At 43.3% G+C, this 16,532-nt stretch overlaps 1 protein-coding gene across 1 annotated transcript; it reads right to left on the reverse strand.

Moving 5' to 3' along the window:
* Positions 1–1,513: 1,513 nt before the first annotated feature.
* LOC136846294 (uncharacterized) lies at positions 1,514–3,349 on the reverse strand. The gene is made up of 3 exons (XM_067117097.1): positions 3,339–3,349; positions 2,636–2,720; positions 1,514–2,440 (listed from the first exon to the last, which is right to left on the reverse strand). Exons 1-3 carry the CDS (start codon positions 3,347–3,349, stop codon positions 1,514–1,516), a joined length of 1,023 nt encoding a protein of 340 aa, XP_066973198.1.
* Between the last annotated feature and the right edge of the window lie 13,183 nt (positions 3,350–16,532).

Raw genomic sequence — 16,532 nt, forward strand, 5'->3', positions numbered from 1 at the left:
TTATATTTTGAAGTTGATCTTTGTTTTTGACAGGCGTTGCTCCCTAACTTGATAAGACTAAGAATATCTACATTGCATGTAAGTCCCCAGTCGCAGTCGCTCATTAACTCTTGTATCTCTTCTCCTGAAGATGGCAGTGAAGCCAACTGAACAACAGAGGCTAAATAAACCTTCCCTCAGGAAAAATGTCCATAGAGTGACAAGAATGAAATTTAAAAGACTTTTAATTCCCTTCCTTGTTTGTGAGCATTTTCACCACAAGTTGTTTTACATAGCTATTCTTTTTTAATTTCTTCCTTTTATTTACGATCCTGATCACGTCGGAACACGTCATTCTCTGGAGCGCAGTAGCCTCCAGTACTATATATTTTCTTAAAGTTCATATAAGCATTATTCCTATAATGTATATGTTTCTGGCACTACGCGACAATGCAGTGCTTTGCGGCATTCTGCGCATAGGTGAATGCCTGACGATCTGCATACTCAGCACGGGGTCCTCGAACGAAATGTCACCTTTGCATACAGCCGTGTCAGCAACACGTGAACGGAAGTTCTTACCAGCATTTGTCTCGAATGTTCTAGAAGCTTTATCTGGTTAGAACCGAATGCCCAACAATACTATGGGTGTGTCAGGAAGAAGGGATTTGTGTGTGCGATGAGAAGTGGCTTTTAGGGTAAGTACTTGGAACTGGGGAAATATGTGATACATTTCGTTTGGAAGCAGCACAGTGGAAGGACCAAGCTCGGGTCACCTGCTGAAAGGGCGAGTGTTAAGATAAAACAGTAAATTAACATTTTAGTGGCTTATCATTTTGCTATAATTTCTTTTAGCATTTCTCTCTCTGTGGTGTAATGGTGTTAATGTGAACTAAGTTGGTTTTAATTCTAATGGGAGATAATTTCTCTCTCTAGAGATATTTCATGGTCATGGATAGTCATGCATGCACATGCATGCATAGTCACGTATAGACACACCTACAAGTGATCATGACCACTATGGGATGCAGCCACTTAAGTGAACTGGCGACTTAAGACATAAGGTTAGAATGGAGACTGAATAGTTTTTGGGGGTTGAGATGGGAAGAATCCCACTTATAGTTCTTGTGACTGATAAAATGTTGGGAAGACATTCATCTACCTTTTTTTCTTTCCATTTTAGTAGTATGCTCATTTATCATTTTTAACCTGTCATATGTTAGATTTGCAGAATAAACTTTTTTGTCAACAGGGTTTAATTTCCACAAGCTAGATGTAGGGTTTAATATTCCTGAGAGAGAGAGAGAGAGAGAGAGAGAGAGAGAGAGAGAGAGAGAGAGAGAGAGAGAGAGAGAGGCCGCTCGATCGCGTCTACCAACCCTACAGGTAAGTTAACTGTACGATCATCTGTGTTACCTAAACAACAGATATAGGCGTCTACACCTATTTTCAGTTTATTGTCATCAAGGTAATAACTGTCTAACATCTCATCTCCTAAGGTGTCGCGTCATTTGTAACAGTGCTGACACCTTACTTTTCATTTTTCGTATTTCGTATTTGATGCAAGAACATTTTGGTCAATCCCATTTGAAGACAATTTTTTAAAGTTTTGCAGCAAACGCGAGTCATCTTTTCTTACATAAATATGATCTCTTGAACGAGGAAGGGCTTCCTTGTTCAGCAGCACATAATCATTTCTTTCCATGAAATCTATGAAACTCTGGTCGACGCTGCTCTCCACTATTTCTACGGCAATGACCCTTATTTTGATTTTCGAGAACGAGACAGTCCTCAGTACATCTTTCTCGCGTCCTTGGATATCGAGTGACAGAAAGTCGACTGTGGAAACGTTAAGTGCCAATAGTAAGGTTTCTAATGGAAAACACTGTGCTACGGAGTAAGTTTCCTCAGACAATAAAGCGAGCAGAGAAGTTTCTGGCACAACTTCGACATTCAGTTCGTGTGCGCTTCCGCGAGTATACCAGGGAATGCCCTCACTTTCCTTTCCTTCTCTTACCGTTCGAGTGACATGAACCACCTCCTTTGGAAAAATATCATGTGAAAGACATGCATTGATGAGCCACGATTTCCTTTGCTTGTTCTGCAAGTGAAAGAAGTTGGCCTCATCTGGTTCGATTAGCAGTCCAGTCCATCCGTGAGTCTGCTCCAGCCAGAGTGTGTTAGACAGGAACTCCCCATCCAAGGCGCCTGCCTCCACGAAGAATCCAGGAGGCTCATTAGTGAAAAGTGTTTCCAAAAAAGTATGTATAAAAATCCAAGTGTCTCCCTTTGAATGTTCGTGGTATCCCAAGTCTTGCGGTTTTGCTAAGTTGTACGGCAACAACGAAGGAGGAAGGATGAAATGTTCCTTCACAACAGCAATCAGTTGACGATCGTCACTGTGCAGGGGACCTCGGATTCGGTGTAGAAGTTCTGCCGTGACAAGTTCTCTCTGAACCAAAACCTACGAATAAAGGTAAGTTGACACACACAGAACCTTTTATCTTATACTGTGGAAAACTGATTAAGCGTGTTAATGCTTGGCTGCTTTATGGATGGTACAAAATTTAATGGTAAGTGAATCACCAGGAAGTAAGTACTGCATATTATTACCAGTATTATTGTGATTGCTATTTACAGTATAAGCGTGATCTCTGACCTTTGTGTAAGTGTATACAGCGCAACAACCACAAATAACTGCTACTGCTGGTATCCAATAGTTCTGCATTGGTTGTGTTACTTTCCTGTAAAAGATAAGACAGTTGTAGAATTTTACATCAAACCTGTTGTATACTTGCGTGAGATATAACAAATATAGTTTTTGATACCGGACCTGTTGTATATACGTGTGAGTAAGGTGAGTTTGTACATTACCTTGGTCTGAATAGTGAATAAATACTGCTGTTTACTTTGCAAGATAGGATAAGATAAGAGAGGATCGGGGTAGGCGAATGGAGTTGTAAATGCGATTAGAAAAATGGACAATGGGAAAGCTGGAATAACCAAGACACGCCATGTAAAGTATTACGGATGCTGTTGGTGTTGTTCTAGGTTATGGCGGCCTTATGCCAACATAATACAAGCTGATACAAGCAGCTCTTATATAAGCTGAGGAGTACTAAAAAGGCCTAATATGGATCTTTATACTTAGAACTCAGAGGTTGCTGACAATGAAATGTCACCAAGTTGTTTCAGGCACTGTCTTTCAACATTTCAAATGTAAAAATGTTATGCAATTAATACTCAAGAACTGTAGTAAACCAGGAATGAAATCAAATATAAATTTTAGTTATATTATCATTAGTAAACTGAATAAGTAAGTTTATCATTAATTAGAGGTGATTATGTAGTGGCAGACATACCTGAAGGCCATTTGGTCACACCATAAAATAGTGAGATAATTTTGTTTATTTCCATAGCTTCCTGAAAAGATGGCATAAAGATGACTGAGATTATACTTGAGACCCTAAGTTTACAAATATGGGAATTTAAAACTAGTCCCGTCACGCTATTTAACTACTAAAGTTTGTGTCAAGGTAGTGAGAATCTCCTTTGTTTACCTCATGTCAAAGCATGATTCATGAGATCATCAATTTCTTTGGTATAATTCCCCCTTTCATGAAATTTCTTTGTTGACGTTCGAGAGCTGCCATTGACTAATTCTCTATTATCTATAACTAGATGACCAACCTGGCACTTCCTGGGAAAACTCTGAAGAACTCGGGAAAATTTTCCTGCATCTCCTTTGAATTGTTTTGTCATGTAAAGAATGTGTATTGTCATTGAAAATGCTTTTCTTTCCGCAACAAACAGAAATTCATGTATACCAAAAGGTTAGTGTGTGAAGAAATTCACTCAGGGAAATGAATAATGGATGAATCGCTGTAGAGACCATTTAGGGGACCCTTTGACAAATTATATATACCCTCCATGAACAAAAGAATACCACGTCAGTGACTGTATCAATTCATATTTAAATGCGAAAATCACACAGGAACTGCCTTACCGTCATCAAAAACCTGTGCCAACGCTAGCTTTCTTCCCTACCCCCTCTCTCCCTCTACTTTTCAGTCAGATCAGAATTTAACAGAATGATTTCACAGTAATAATAATAATAATAATAATAATAATAATAATAATAATAATAATAATAATAATAATAATAATAAACAACCACAACCGATGAAAGACATGTCATCAGGTCTACGGGGGCAAGGTGTGGTTTTGGCATACGCACAACTTCAGTTAACCACGAACCGTTCAGTCACCTAATAATCATTCCATTTTCAAGACTGGTATTTGATTGTTATCGCATAAAACCTACATGGTAGGCTGTCAGCTTGACAAACAGTTTCAGAATATCCATAAGCTATTAAGATTCAGTGTCGATTGGCTGTATAAATATTAAATTATTATCACGATGGTAATTTTAGACACCACAAAAAGATCTGCAACTGTTTTTAGTTTCCTGTGAGTGTTAACGACCGTATTTCAGTTTCCTTTGGCGTTTCTGAGGGAAAGTGTAGGCCAAAGTTTGAATGTTCCAACATAGAAATTGTCGATATATGGTGATTTTTTAGTGGATTAGGTAGGCTACTTAGATATGATGATGGTACTTAAGGTACTCAAGGTACTTAAGAATTTATATTTTATTGGTAAGGTATAATTAAGATACTTTTGGCTTAAGATGAACGCTGAAAAAATGTGGTAATTTTGTCGCGAGTAATTCATTAATGAGGCGGTCGTTTTGTCACAAAAGCAATTAGTCTGATAATACGCATGCGCGGATGGTGACGGATTTGCTTCATCTCGGCAATGAGCTAGTTCTTGATTTCCAAAGTTGTGCCGGTAACTACGAAGTTTATGTTGTGGATTAATTACCTAGATATGATGATGGTAATACCACGGGGTCCTTAAGAATTTGTATTTTATTGGCAGGGTAGCCTATGATTAAGATGCGTTTGGCTTAAAATGAACGCTGAAAACGCGTGGTAATTTCGGCACAAGTAATTTTTTAATGCGGGGGTATATCTGTCACAGAAGCATTTGGTCTGTTACTACTTGTGGCGAGGAATGTAAGGTCTGATTGGTGTGGTGGTAGAAGTAATATTTTGAATTACGTTGCTTTATGATTGAATGAAAGTAATTCTAATACAGTCAAACACATCTGTTTAATTTTTTGGATGTACTAAACGGATTATAGGGTTTGCAGTGAGAGGAGTTTGATGAAATCATACATCTGACAGCACCTGAAAAAAAAAGATGTAGAGTCAGGAGAAAAATGACAATTAACCCAGAAAGCTAAAGGAAAGGGTGACGTAAAAACGAAAATTTCATTTGTTTTGTCTGTGTTTGCATGTCTGCCACGGGGTAAAGGTTTTATTTTGAGTTATAAACGTTTCGGGAGTGACATACATGCCGTGTGCAAAATTTTATCTGGGTCTGTCAAGTGGTTCGGATTTCTATAGTGGAAAAACAAATATATGAACATGCACTTTTATATATATGGATAATGATAAAATCTGGGTGATCTTGTTTGTCCTTCCCTGCGTGACAGTAGGGGAGATGTGACACAGCCACCTATCCCCTGCAAACGGGTTTGTCCGCCCTGGGTGGTGACGGGGTAAGTAGGGGAACAAGAGGGTAGGGGATACATCCATCCTCCTGAAAACCTGTTTTTCCACCACGGGTGGGGAAGAGGTAGGTAGGGGATTGGGAGAGTAGGGGAGACAGCAGCACCGTTCCAGCGCATGTAGCACACGCTTATAAGCTCGTTTTGGAATCATATCAAGCACTAATTTCATTTTTGAACGAATGCTAGTAAGGCGATGGTGAGATTTTATCAATTCAGTCATGCTTAAAATCATGCTAATAACGATTTTCTCAGTGATTTTATGTGACTGCCCAAGTCGGTTAGAATTACGCACAGTAAATTCTTACTTCTGCCGGGTGGCACCGATGAGAGTTGGCAGAGGCTCGAATGATGGAATGAGAGCTGAGGGTAACCATATATATGTAGCCAAGATATGAGAGAGCTAGACATACTGTAACAATATAGAAACTGTTTATGATTTAATTTCATATTAAATATCTCATGCCCTAAATTTGATGCTTTGTTGTCTTATAAACACCACAACTTTTCATGTCATCTATGTCATGGCGGAAGGTTTAGTTATTTGGCAGTATACACGCATCATGCGGCCTGTGGTATGTCTATTAATGGTGGTTCGAAGATCCTGTCATAATAACTGACCAGCTCCAAGGCTGGAGGACTTCCGGTTTGATATAGAACCCTTAAGGTTCTCTGCAGCGTCCCTTCGGCCCCAAGCTGCAGCTCCTTTCATTCCATTTATCGTACCTCTGTTCATATTCTCTTTCTCCCATCTTAATTTCCACCCTCTCCTAACTGTTGTCTCATATTGCAACTGCGAGGTTTTCCTCCTGTTACGCATTTAAAACCTTTTTACTCTGTTTCCCTTCCAGCGCTGAATGACCTGAAGGTCCCCTCAGCGCTTGGCCTTCGTTAGCTGCACAAATAGGTCCATGTAATGCAGATGATGTAAATAAGAAACACGGAGAGTACGAAACTTTACAGAAAATCTGGACTTTATATATATATATTCCATTTACAAAATATGAAAATTTCAGAATATCTGCACCCTGTGTATGCGATTCGCTTATAATGTCCTAGTAAAGTCCATTTCACTTCGACGCCCTATATAAGCAGTCAAACATACAGTAGTTGTCTAGAGTTTAATGCAGGCTTATAGAACATTAACCTGTTTATGAGAGTATTGTTATAAAAACAGTTCATATTTATCACTGAATTTTAACCAGTAACAGTCCTTTGCCCACCAATGTGACCTCTCAAAATACGACTGGAACTATTTAGTATCTGAATATAAGAAAAATCATTAGTTAGTAAATGATTTTACTGAAAACAGGCGTGAAGGGTTTTGGGTTGTCTATACTGAAAGAAGTAACAGGCCCGCGTATTCTTCCCTTAGTTACTGGTCTTTATTCTCTATATAAATTTTTAGTGGTTTATGAAAAGTACAGATTTCTTACTCAAAAACATTCACATTTCTCACTGAAAATCCCACTTGAAATTTTTGCTTTATTAACAACTTTCAATTCGAGAACAGAAACTGTAACTTGGGGTTTGCAATGAGATCCGGTTGATAAAAAATTATGATCGAAACCTACCAGAAAATGTTTAACTTCCACTGCTTGGCGAAACTTCGAAGTCGTTTGAGGAACATATCGTCGGCTAAAAGTCCTGTGTTACAAACCTCTAGGAAACCCGCTGAAAACTGAACGTCTGCTGACGTATTGTCGTGTGGGTATATTGATCTTTTCCTGGATGTTTGGATGTTTATCTCTTGCTTTTTCCTCGTTAACCCATTTTTCCTAGCTGGAAAACAGCATTCATTACCAATGAGAGCAATTTATATTTTGAATTTTCAAATTCAAACCAACTAAGTAGAACGAATTCAGTTCGCATTTCGAGAATTATTCGGGAAGACGTATTTTGTTTACTAAGATATGAGAGGTTTGAGCATGACGTCACGCGATCCGACGAATCTGCCATGTTCCGTATGTCGCTGAATGATCACCCGAGTGCTGTTAACAATAAATATAGGATTAGAAGTTTGCTTCTTGGTAAGAACGTTGCCCTAATCAGCGATACAACAAACGTAAATAGAAAGCAGGAAAATAACGATTGCTTATCAGCTGAGTCAGTGTTGACAAATGCTTCAAGCAAAGCCAAACCCTATAATGAGCGTGCACTTGCATTAGAAAATTGCATAACTAGCAGTATATTTAAAAATGTAGACTTGGACCTAGAATTTGAGAACGACAATACAGAAAACACTCCAGAGGATATGGCCAGTTTGTCAGTAGATCCGAATAATTCAAAATCGGTGTCTGATGTTAATAGAGGAAGAATCTGCGATATTTAGGTGGCTACATGGTAGAAAATTTTCAGTGCGGTATCCTCATTAAGGCGACTGACATTCAAAGTGATCAAAGCTTCGGGGTCATTAGAATTAACAAGGGCCAGCTCTATAGGTTGTCTGAAAATTTGTTCTCAATTATGCTTTATGAGAGATGCCTTTAAAGCCATTCGTGAAGAAACAACTAACGAAAAGGAAACTTGTTTCTTCACAAACAGGGTAGTAAAACATCATATTTATTAAAAATACCAAAAAATTTATTTAGTAGAGACATATTTCATAAACAAGTTCAGAAAAAAAATTCTTAATCACCTCAAACTTTTTCTTATTTTATCGCACTATGAACTGCATTTTTTTATCCATCTCAGTTCTCTTATTTAAGTCTCTCATCCTAAAAAATACACAGTTTTGCAAAAAATGAAATTACATCATCGGGAACATCAACACCTGCTGATCTCATTTCACAAGCAAGCATTTTTATAAGATGTTTACCCCTCCCTAAGACTTTCGCCACGAATGGCTTGAAAGCATCTCTCATAAAGCATAATTGTGAGAACAAATTATCAGAGAGCATATAGAACTGACCCTCGTTAATTGTAATGACCCCGAAACTTTGATCACTTTGAATGTCAGTCGCCTTTTGACCTCAATGGGGATACCGCAGTGAAAATTTTCAAACATGTAGCCACCTAAATATCGCAGATTCTTCCTCTAATAACATCAGACATCGATTTTGAATTATTTGGATCTACTGACAAACTGGCCATACCCTCTGGAGTGTTTTCTGTATTGTCGTTCTCAAATTCTAGGTCCAAGTCTACATTTTTAAATATACTGCTAGTTATGCAATTTTCTAATGCAAGTGCACGCTCATTATAGGGTTTGGCTTTGCTTGAAGCATTCAACACCGACTCAGGTGATAAGCAGTCGTTATTTTCCTGCTTTCTGTTTACGTTTGTTGTATCGCTGATTAGGGCAACGTTCTTACCAAGAAGCAGCTTTCGAATCCTATATTTATAGTTAACAGCACCCTGGTGATCATGCGGTCCACTCATCCCTCTGAAACACCCTCCCCAAAAAATCGTTCTAGTAGGTCCTGATCCAATTTTTGTGCAATATGTATTCTGCATTATAATTTTTGATTAACATTCTATATAGACATATTAGTGAGTGACACGATAAGATCACTCTCTTTAGGAAATTGTAATGTAGGCTTGATTTTGCATTGCATACTCTCATTTTTGGCATTACACTGATAACTTGATATAGAAGAGTTTTCTGTTATCCTTGATTTTACATTTCCAGTCAAACATGATGAATTTGAGAGCAAACCAATCATTTATCAGTAAGATAAATTCTCCAGTAACCATCCAGTTACCGCTTCCCAACAGCCCCTCTCCTAAATATGCATAGACTTAGCACAGGTATTTGACATCACCTGCGCAGCATATTTTACCCCCCGAATTTCGCTAATCTTGTGATCGAGACCATATTCTGTGCGGGTCATATTTAACATTTCTCTTATACAAGAATCAAAACAAAACCCCTTGATTAAAAATGATTTCCTATCAGTTTTATCATGTGTGGGGCATCGGCAAATATGAATATGTCCCTATCATGACATGGATTTTTCTTACTGAAACTTGCTTTGATTTCACTGGGTCTATCCAAAAGCCTTCCATAATTTAAGAGTGTTCTGGCCTAGATCATGACATTTGTAATTAATTGCATTCTCTACCTCCACAATAATTCCTATTATCAACTCACGGACACATGATTTGTCAAAATCATAAAAATTTGGTAGTCTCCATTTACCTCAGACCCTCAGCATGATAACCTGAAGTTTTCCATGAGGTTTATATAATCTATCTGTTCTTTTATGGTAACTCCAGTGCTTTGTGATGTTCATTCCACCAAAAGATTTTACGGCTAGCCTCTCTTCTACAGTAAAAGTTACAACTTTGCTTTTCATTAATGACAAAACTGATGTCAAAACACTGGCTCACAAGGAAAACTAGCTCGCTCATTGAAAGTAGTTACTGAAGGCAGTGGAAATGTTTTGTCATCCCTTAAAGTAGTTATATCACTTGGAACTGATACTTCTTAACGTAAAAGCAGATGTTGATATGTCATCGTCGGGTCAATGCTTAGACTTCTTTTTGTTCAACAAGGCACCTAATTGTGTTGCACTAAAAAGGGGTTTTAAAATATCTTCTACCATAACCCTAACTTTAACCTCATTTTTTCTTTAAGATGTTTCACTTGGGTTTACAAACAATTGACTTCTGCCTCTAATATATGTATTTTTTCCTGGAATTTCGAAATTCCCCTACTACATAATTCATGTGAAAACGTATTACTTTCCGCTACGATATTACTCCCAATGCTTCCTGTAGTTTCTAAACTATTTGCTGCAATATTATCATTATTAGCATTTGAAATGCCTGCTGTTGCTGCACTCTCATCTCTCAGAAGATCTTGCACGGTTCTCTTGAAGCCACGCTTTTCTGCTCTATTGAATCGATGTGTTGATTCCGGAGTTTAACTGCAACCTGTTAAAATGAAAGAAAGTAAATGAATAAATATATATATATATATATATATATATATATATATATATATATATATATATATATATATATATATTATATATATATATATATATATTGTGTGTGTGTGAGAGAGTATATAAATAATCCACATACGTATGCACTTGTAATGATTGTAACCTTTCAAATAAAAAAGTGAAACACTTGCCTTTGCTGTAAAGGTTTAATGAAGGAACTGCGTGTTCTTTCTGAAGTCTTTTGTTTCCTGTGCTTTCAGTTCCAAGCAAGCGAGAATTTATATCGTAGATTAGTTGTCTGGAGTAAAGGGGTTGAGCAATTGATTGCATTGTTGGGATTGACTTAATCAGCACGACGACAAGAAATAATCCATTTATTCCTAAAATGGTTGTCTTTTGGAAATCTGAAAAATCGAACTCCTGAACCCTCTGTTCTTCTGTTAAAACACTCATAAGCCGCACAGTTACTTGGCATGATTATTTCGCCACAGTCCTTTGCCACAAGAAGATATGAAAGCCTTGTAAATATTTCTTATGATACGTCGTCTAGAGTCGCACTGTATATCGAAACGTCTGCTTGAGATTCTGATTTACAACTAAGTCAGTCAATACAATCTGGGGGTCTTATATGTATGTTAATCTCTCGGCGATCTTGCCCTGGACTCAAACAAACATATTCCTGGTGTTTTTTTAAGAAATGGCTGTTACAAATCCTTTATCAAGAACAAACTTGTTACATCTTTCCTCCATCTCTCTCCCTCTTCTCTCTCTCTCCTCTTTCACATGACTTCATGCCCCCCTACTGCTGGCCAGGTAGTCTGCCCGTCGTCTGACGTTATTTATCTAGACCGTGGGGCTAGCAACCTCACCCAAAATATCGGTGTTTTCAAAAATTTGCGAAACATGCCTGGAGTCTCGTCCAGTGTCAGTGGTAATAACTAACAATGGGGCTCGAGCTTGCAGCATGGTGGAGCGTGAATGCTTTATTAAGGATAATCAATCGTAAAATTCAATGAATTTCTACAGCGACACCTTCGGTTTGGTTGACATATCTTGTCTAAATATACATTCCGCTGACACGTTTTGTTTTATTTAGGATTTTTTCAATTTATTTCTATTTGGTAAATATGGCTGCACAAACATTTAACATATATTGATTGCTTTTGTCTGTTTCTTCTTGTGTTGCAAGTAAATTTTTAGGATATCATCTACATTTTTCATATTCTTCTTTCAAGCCTGCCTTTATTGGTTGACTCATAGTCGCATAATCACCATATTCCATGAAATTCATTGACAGTTTAGGTTATGGCTTCTGTGTCATTGTTCAGATGGTAAGCAGACTTGTCAAGGTTTTCAAGTGGCCTAATTATTGTTCCGGTAGTTGTCAGTAGATTTCATAATCCAAAATTCACGGCCCAAGGACCCACTTTTCTCTCTCTCTCTCTCTTTTGTTGTTCTAGTTTACTTACCATGTTCTCCTTGGCTGTCTGTAATTTCCTACTGTACCACCCGCAGTACTGTCACCAACAACTACAGGCTACTTTATGTGGTTGTCTACAGCTGCCGGAAACGCTCTTCTCATTTGGCGATGCCAAGACCATCATACCCAATTCACTCCTAGGGTATGGAATTCTCTCTCTTTCTCACGCCCCTTAAATTGCCTCTGTTTAGTTGCCTCCTTACCCCACACTTAAATAAATGTCTTGTCTTAAGCTAAGCAATCGCATTTTCTTCATGCATGCCTTAATTAGACTTTTGTCTCATGTGAGGTGATTTTACCCGCTGTAATTTTGTAAGGTGTCAAAGAAACGAGCAGGTAAAAGTTACTGCTACTTTATTACAGATCCAGGCAGCTTATATTGCGGCCGACTGACGCCGGGCCATGAGAGACAATGGAATTGACTGTGACCTGAGGTCGAAAACAATAAACAATAATATGCAGTGAACGAGTACAAATTACAATACAAAACATACAGAGCTACAATATGGATACAGTCTTGATGCCTGTGAATGAAGAAACACATGATACACAATGTGTGACATTCATATAAATACCATAAAGTAAAAATGATTAAAATGCGTGACCTGGCACGTTTTAGGCGTGACTAATTGAGCTTGAAGAAAATGGGAAGTCACCAAAGAAAACAAGCTCAGCGGAGACTTAATTAATGGCGCCACAAACACTATCCTGGCGCCGATGTGGTGACTTTACAAATACTCCCCAAGACGAGGGACGCGTCTGACTAATCCCTGTATCTGCTGGGACGCTGAAGGGTGCCGCGGCTCCTTGAAGATAACGGAGGGGCCTCCCGCCTGTGAGGCTGCTGGTTGGGCGGTCCTTCCTGGGGCGGCCGCGCCTGCGGGGTGAGTGCGTGCTGGAGTGCGGTTGGGCGGAAGGGTGCTGCGTCGCTGCCGGGACTCTCCGACAGGAAGGCGGGCTTTAGCGGTCTATGGAAACCCAGTCGTTCTTGCCTGGGAGTGCCAGCCGAACGCCTTGCTGTTCGCTCCAGCACGCGGAAGGGTCCCTGTAGGGCTTAGTTAGTGGTGGACGGACGGCGTCGACTCTGACGAAGACGTGGGTGGCGGATGACAGCTGTGGCGGCATGAAGGTGGTTGCTTTGTCGATGTATGAGCGCCTGCAAGGGGCTAACTTGCCGCCACGCCGCGGAGCCTCTGCAGTGATGGGGAGTGGCGTTCATCCGTCACAAGCTCTCCCGGCACCACGAGGGGTTCCCCATAGGTTTGTTCAGCTGCGGATGGGGTGCCGTCGGCTCTGGGGCGGTCCTCAACCCGAGGAGGACCCACGGCAGCTGATGTTTCCAGTCCTCGGCGGTGCAGCGGGCCATGAGGATGACTTTAGGGACCTGTGGAATCGTTCGACCAGGCCGTTGGCCGCTGGGTTGTACGCTGTTGTGGTGTGGTGCATGGTTCCCAGCAGTTGAGCCAGGGCAGACCACAACTCGGAGAGGAAAGCGGGGCCCCTGTCGGTTGTGATGTGGTCGGGGACGCCGGGCGGCTAACCCAACTGGAGAGCAGGGCCTCAGCGCGCACGCGCTGGCGGTGGCTTCTTGCATGGGTGTGGCCAGGCCACCTCGTCGAACGGTCTACCACCGTCCAGGAGGTATCTGATCCGCCTGATGGGGAAGGGGCCCGACGACGTCGATGTGGATGTGGCCGGCGCGCCCTGGCTGTGGGAACTCGCCTACCCCCGACTGCGTGTGACGACCCACTTTACTGGTCTGGCACTGCAGGCACTGTTTTGCCCAGGCTGTGGCGTCCTTTTGCACCCCGTGCCAGACGAACTTTTTTGAAAGCAGTTTGGCCGTGGTCCTGCCGGAGGGGTGTGAGAGGCCGTGAATTATGTCGAATACCTGGCGGCGGCGTGAGGCTGGAACCAAAGGGCGGGGCTGGCCTGTGCTGATGTCACAGAGCAGGCTGGGGCCTCCGGGGGCGAGGGTCACGTCCCGCCACTTGAGGGATGTGATGGCAGTGCGGTATGCTGGGGTTTCTGGGTCAGCGGCCTGTTCTCTGGCAAGGTCCTGGTAATCTACACCAAGCTGCACTGCGTTCAACTCGACTCTGGAGAGGGCGTCTGCTACGGGATTTTTCTTGCCGGGAGGTACCTGACGGAACAGGTAAATTCGGCTATGGCTGAGAGGTGGCGCTGCTGTCTGGAAGACCATGCGCCCCCTGCTTCGTGAAGGCGTGAACCAGTGGCTGGTGGTCTGTGAAGATTGTGAAGGGCGTCCCCTCCAGGAGGAACTTGAAGTGCCGAACTGCGCGGTACATCGCGCAGAGTTCCCTGTCGAAGGTGCTGTAGCGGGTCTCTGCGGGACTGAACTTTTTTGCTGAAGAAGGCGATGGGCTGGGGCGCCGTTGATGATTTGCTCCAGAACAGCACCGCAGGCGACGTTACTGGCGTCTGTCGTCAGCTGGAGGGGAGCCTTGGGATCCTGGTGTGCCAAGGCGGTTGCCTTGGTGAGGGCGGCCTCGTCAGGAAAAGGCCTGCTGCTGGCTGGGCCCCCAAGACAGGGACTTCGGTTGACCTTTTAGGACTTCCGTCAGGGGGCCGTGGTGTGCGATCCCGGGATGAACCGCCTGTAGAAGTTTACCATCCCAAGGAACTCCTGGATGGCCTTGATGGAGGTGGGTGTCGGGAACTTGGCTACGGCTGCCACTTTCGATGTAAGAGGGCGGACGCCTGTCGGAGACACCTCGTGACCCAGGAATTCTGCTTTCTGGACGCCGAAGGTACACTTGTCGAAACGGACGACGAGGCCGTTCTCTTGAAGGCGCTGGAGGACTGCTTTGATGTGTCTCTGGTGTTCGCCAGAGACCTGGAAAATATGAGAATGTCGTCGACGTAGCAGACGCAGAATTTTAGGTCCCCCAGGATGCTGTCCATGAGCCGCTGGAAGGTGGCCCCGGCGTTCCTCAGCCCGAAGGTGGAGAAGGCGAAACACAGGACCCGGCGGGCGTGATGATGGCTGTCTTTGGTATGTCCTCTGGCACAACAGGTACCTGGAAATAAGATTTAAGAAGGTCCAATTTATTGAATATTTTGGCCCCCGTGAAAGGAGGCCGTGAGGTCTTGCATGTTGGGTAGAGGGTAGTGGTCGGGCTCTCTTGCAATGTTGAGCCGCCTGTAGTCGCCGCAGGGTCTCCAGGAGCCGTCCGGTTTCTGCACCATGTGGAGGGGGAGGCCCATGGACTGGAGGCTTTCCTGCAGATGCCCATCTGTTCCATCTCCACATGCTTTTTCGCCTCCTGAAGGCGCTGAGGGGAAGCCTGCGGAACTTCGCATGTGTCGGGGCCCTTTAGTCACTATATGGTGGTATATGCCGTGCTTGGCTGGGGCCCGGGGACTTGGCGGCTCGGGCTTAAATACCTCAGGGAACTCCGACAGTAGGTGTGCATACTGGTGGGGCGACGGCGCTGATGGTGGGTCTGGGTCCCGCCGTTAACGGAGAGACCGGCAGGAGTCGGTATCGAGGAGGCGCTTGCGCCCCACGCCGACTAGCAGGCCGAAGTGCGCCAGAAAATCGGCCCCCAGGAGTGGGGTTCCTACGTCCGCGACGATGAAGTCCCAGGAGTAACTCTGGCCAAGGATGGAGATCGACAGGAGCCTGGTGCCGTGAGGGAGAGGATGGGGTTCCGTTGGCGGCCGTCAGGAAAGCGGCCGGGTCTGGTGTCTGGTTGCGGTCCTCTCTGGATGCTGGGAAGACTGATTTAAAGGCTCCTGTGTCGACCAGCATCATCCTGCCGGAGACGGTGTCGCGGACGTAAAAACCTACTGTTTTTGAGGCCCTGGGTTCTTCGGCTGCCATGGCAGCCTGTCCTGCTGGCCGCCGCCACCCCCGTTTTTGAATGGTTGAACGAGCAGGGCGGCAGGCAGTTTCGGGCATCCTTTCCGAACCACTTGTGGTAGCGACAGAAGCCCGGGACCTCCATCTGCTGTGATTCGGTGGACGTCTGTTGGCGATGGCGTTGACGGGCTGCTCACGCCCTCTTCAGGCTGGACGGAGCTGACCGGCTGTGTGGCCGGTTTTAGCCGCTGTGAAGCCTTGACGGAGTCTGTGAGGTGTTGCGCCGCCGTCTCTGAGGTCCTCGACAGGCATGGTGTAGGGGTGAGCGATCTGGTTGCGTGCCTCCGGGAGGAGTTGGGCAGGTAGATTTCCCGTGTGAAGCTTATCTCCTGCCGCTTGTTTGTGCCACCCAAGTCTGGTATTGACAGGAGATCTACGACCATGCCCCTGCCGTCTCTTGAATTGAGGTCGGCGTGGATTTATGGCAAGGTCGATAGCACGGGCGGCCCGCTCGGCGATGGGCAAGGAGCAAGCTTCGAGGAGGAACTTTTGTGGTGCTGTATGTGAGGGTGTGTGTTTCGGTACTCGCGAGATGAGTTTTCTGTACACGTCCTCCGGAAGGGCGTTGAGCACTGTGTCGGCCTGTAGGATTTCGTCCATGAGGTCCGCGATTCTGAAGTGGCTCTCCACCCTGCGCAGCCACGCCGATGGGTTCCCCTGGCGTGA

This window comes from Macrobrachium rosenbergii, chromosome 15, assembly GCF_040412425.1.
Source record: "Macrobrachium rosenbergii isolate ZJJX-2024 chromosome 15, ASM4041242v1, whole genome shotgun sequence".
NCBI lineage: Eukaryota > Metazoa > Arthropoda > Malacostraca > Decapoda > Palaemonidae > Macrobrachium > Macrobrachium rosenbergii.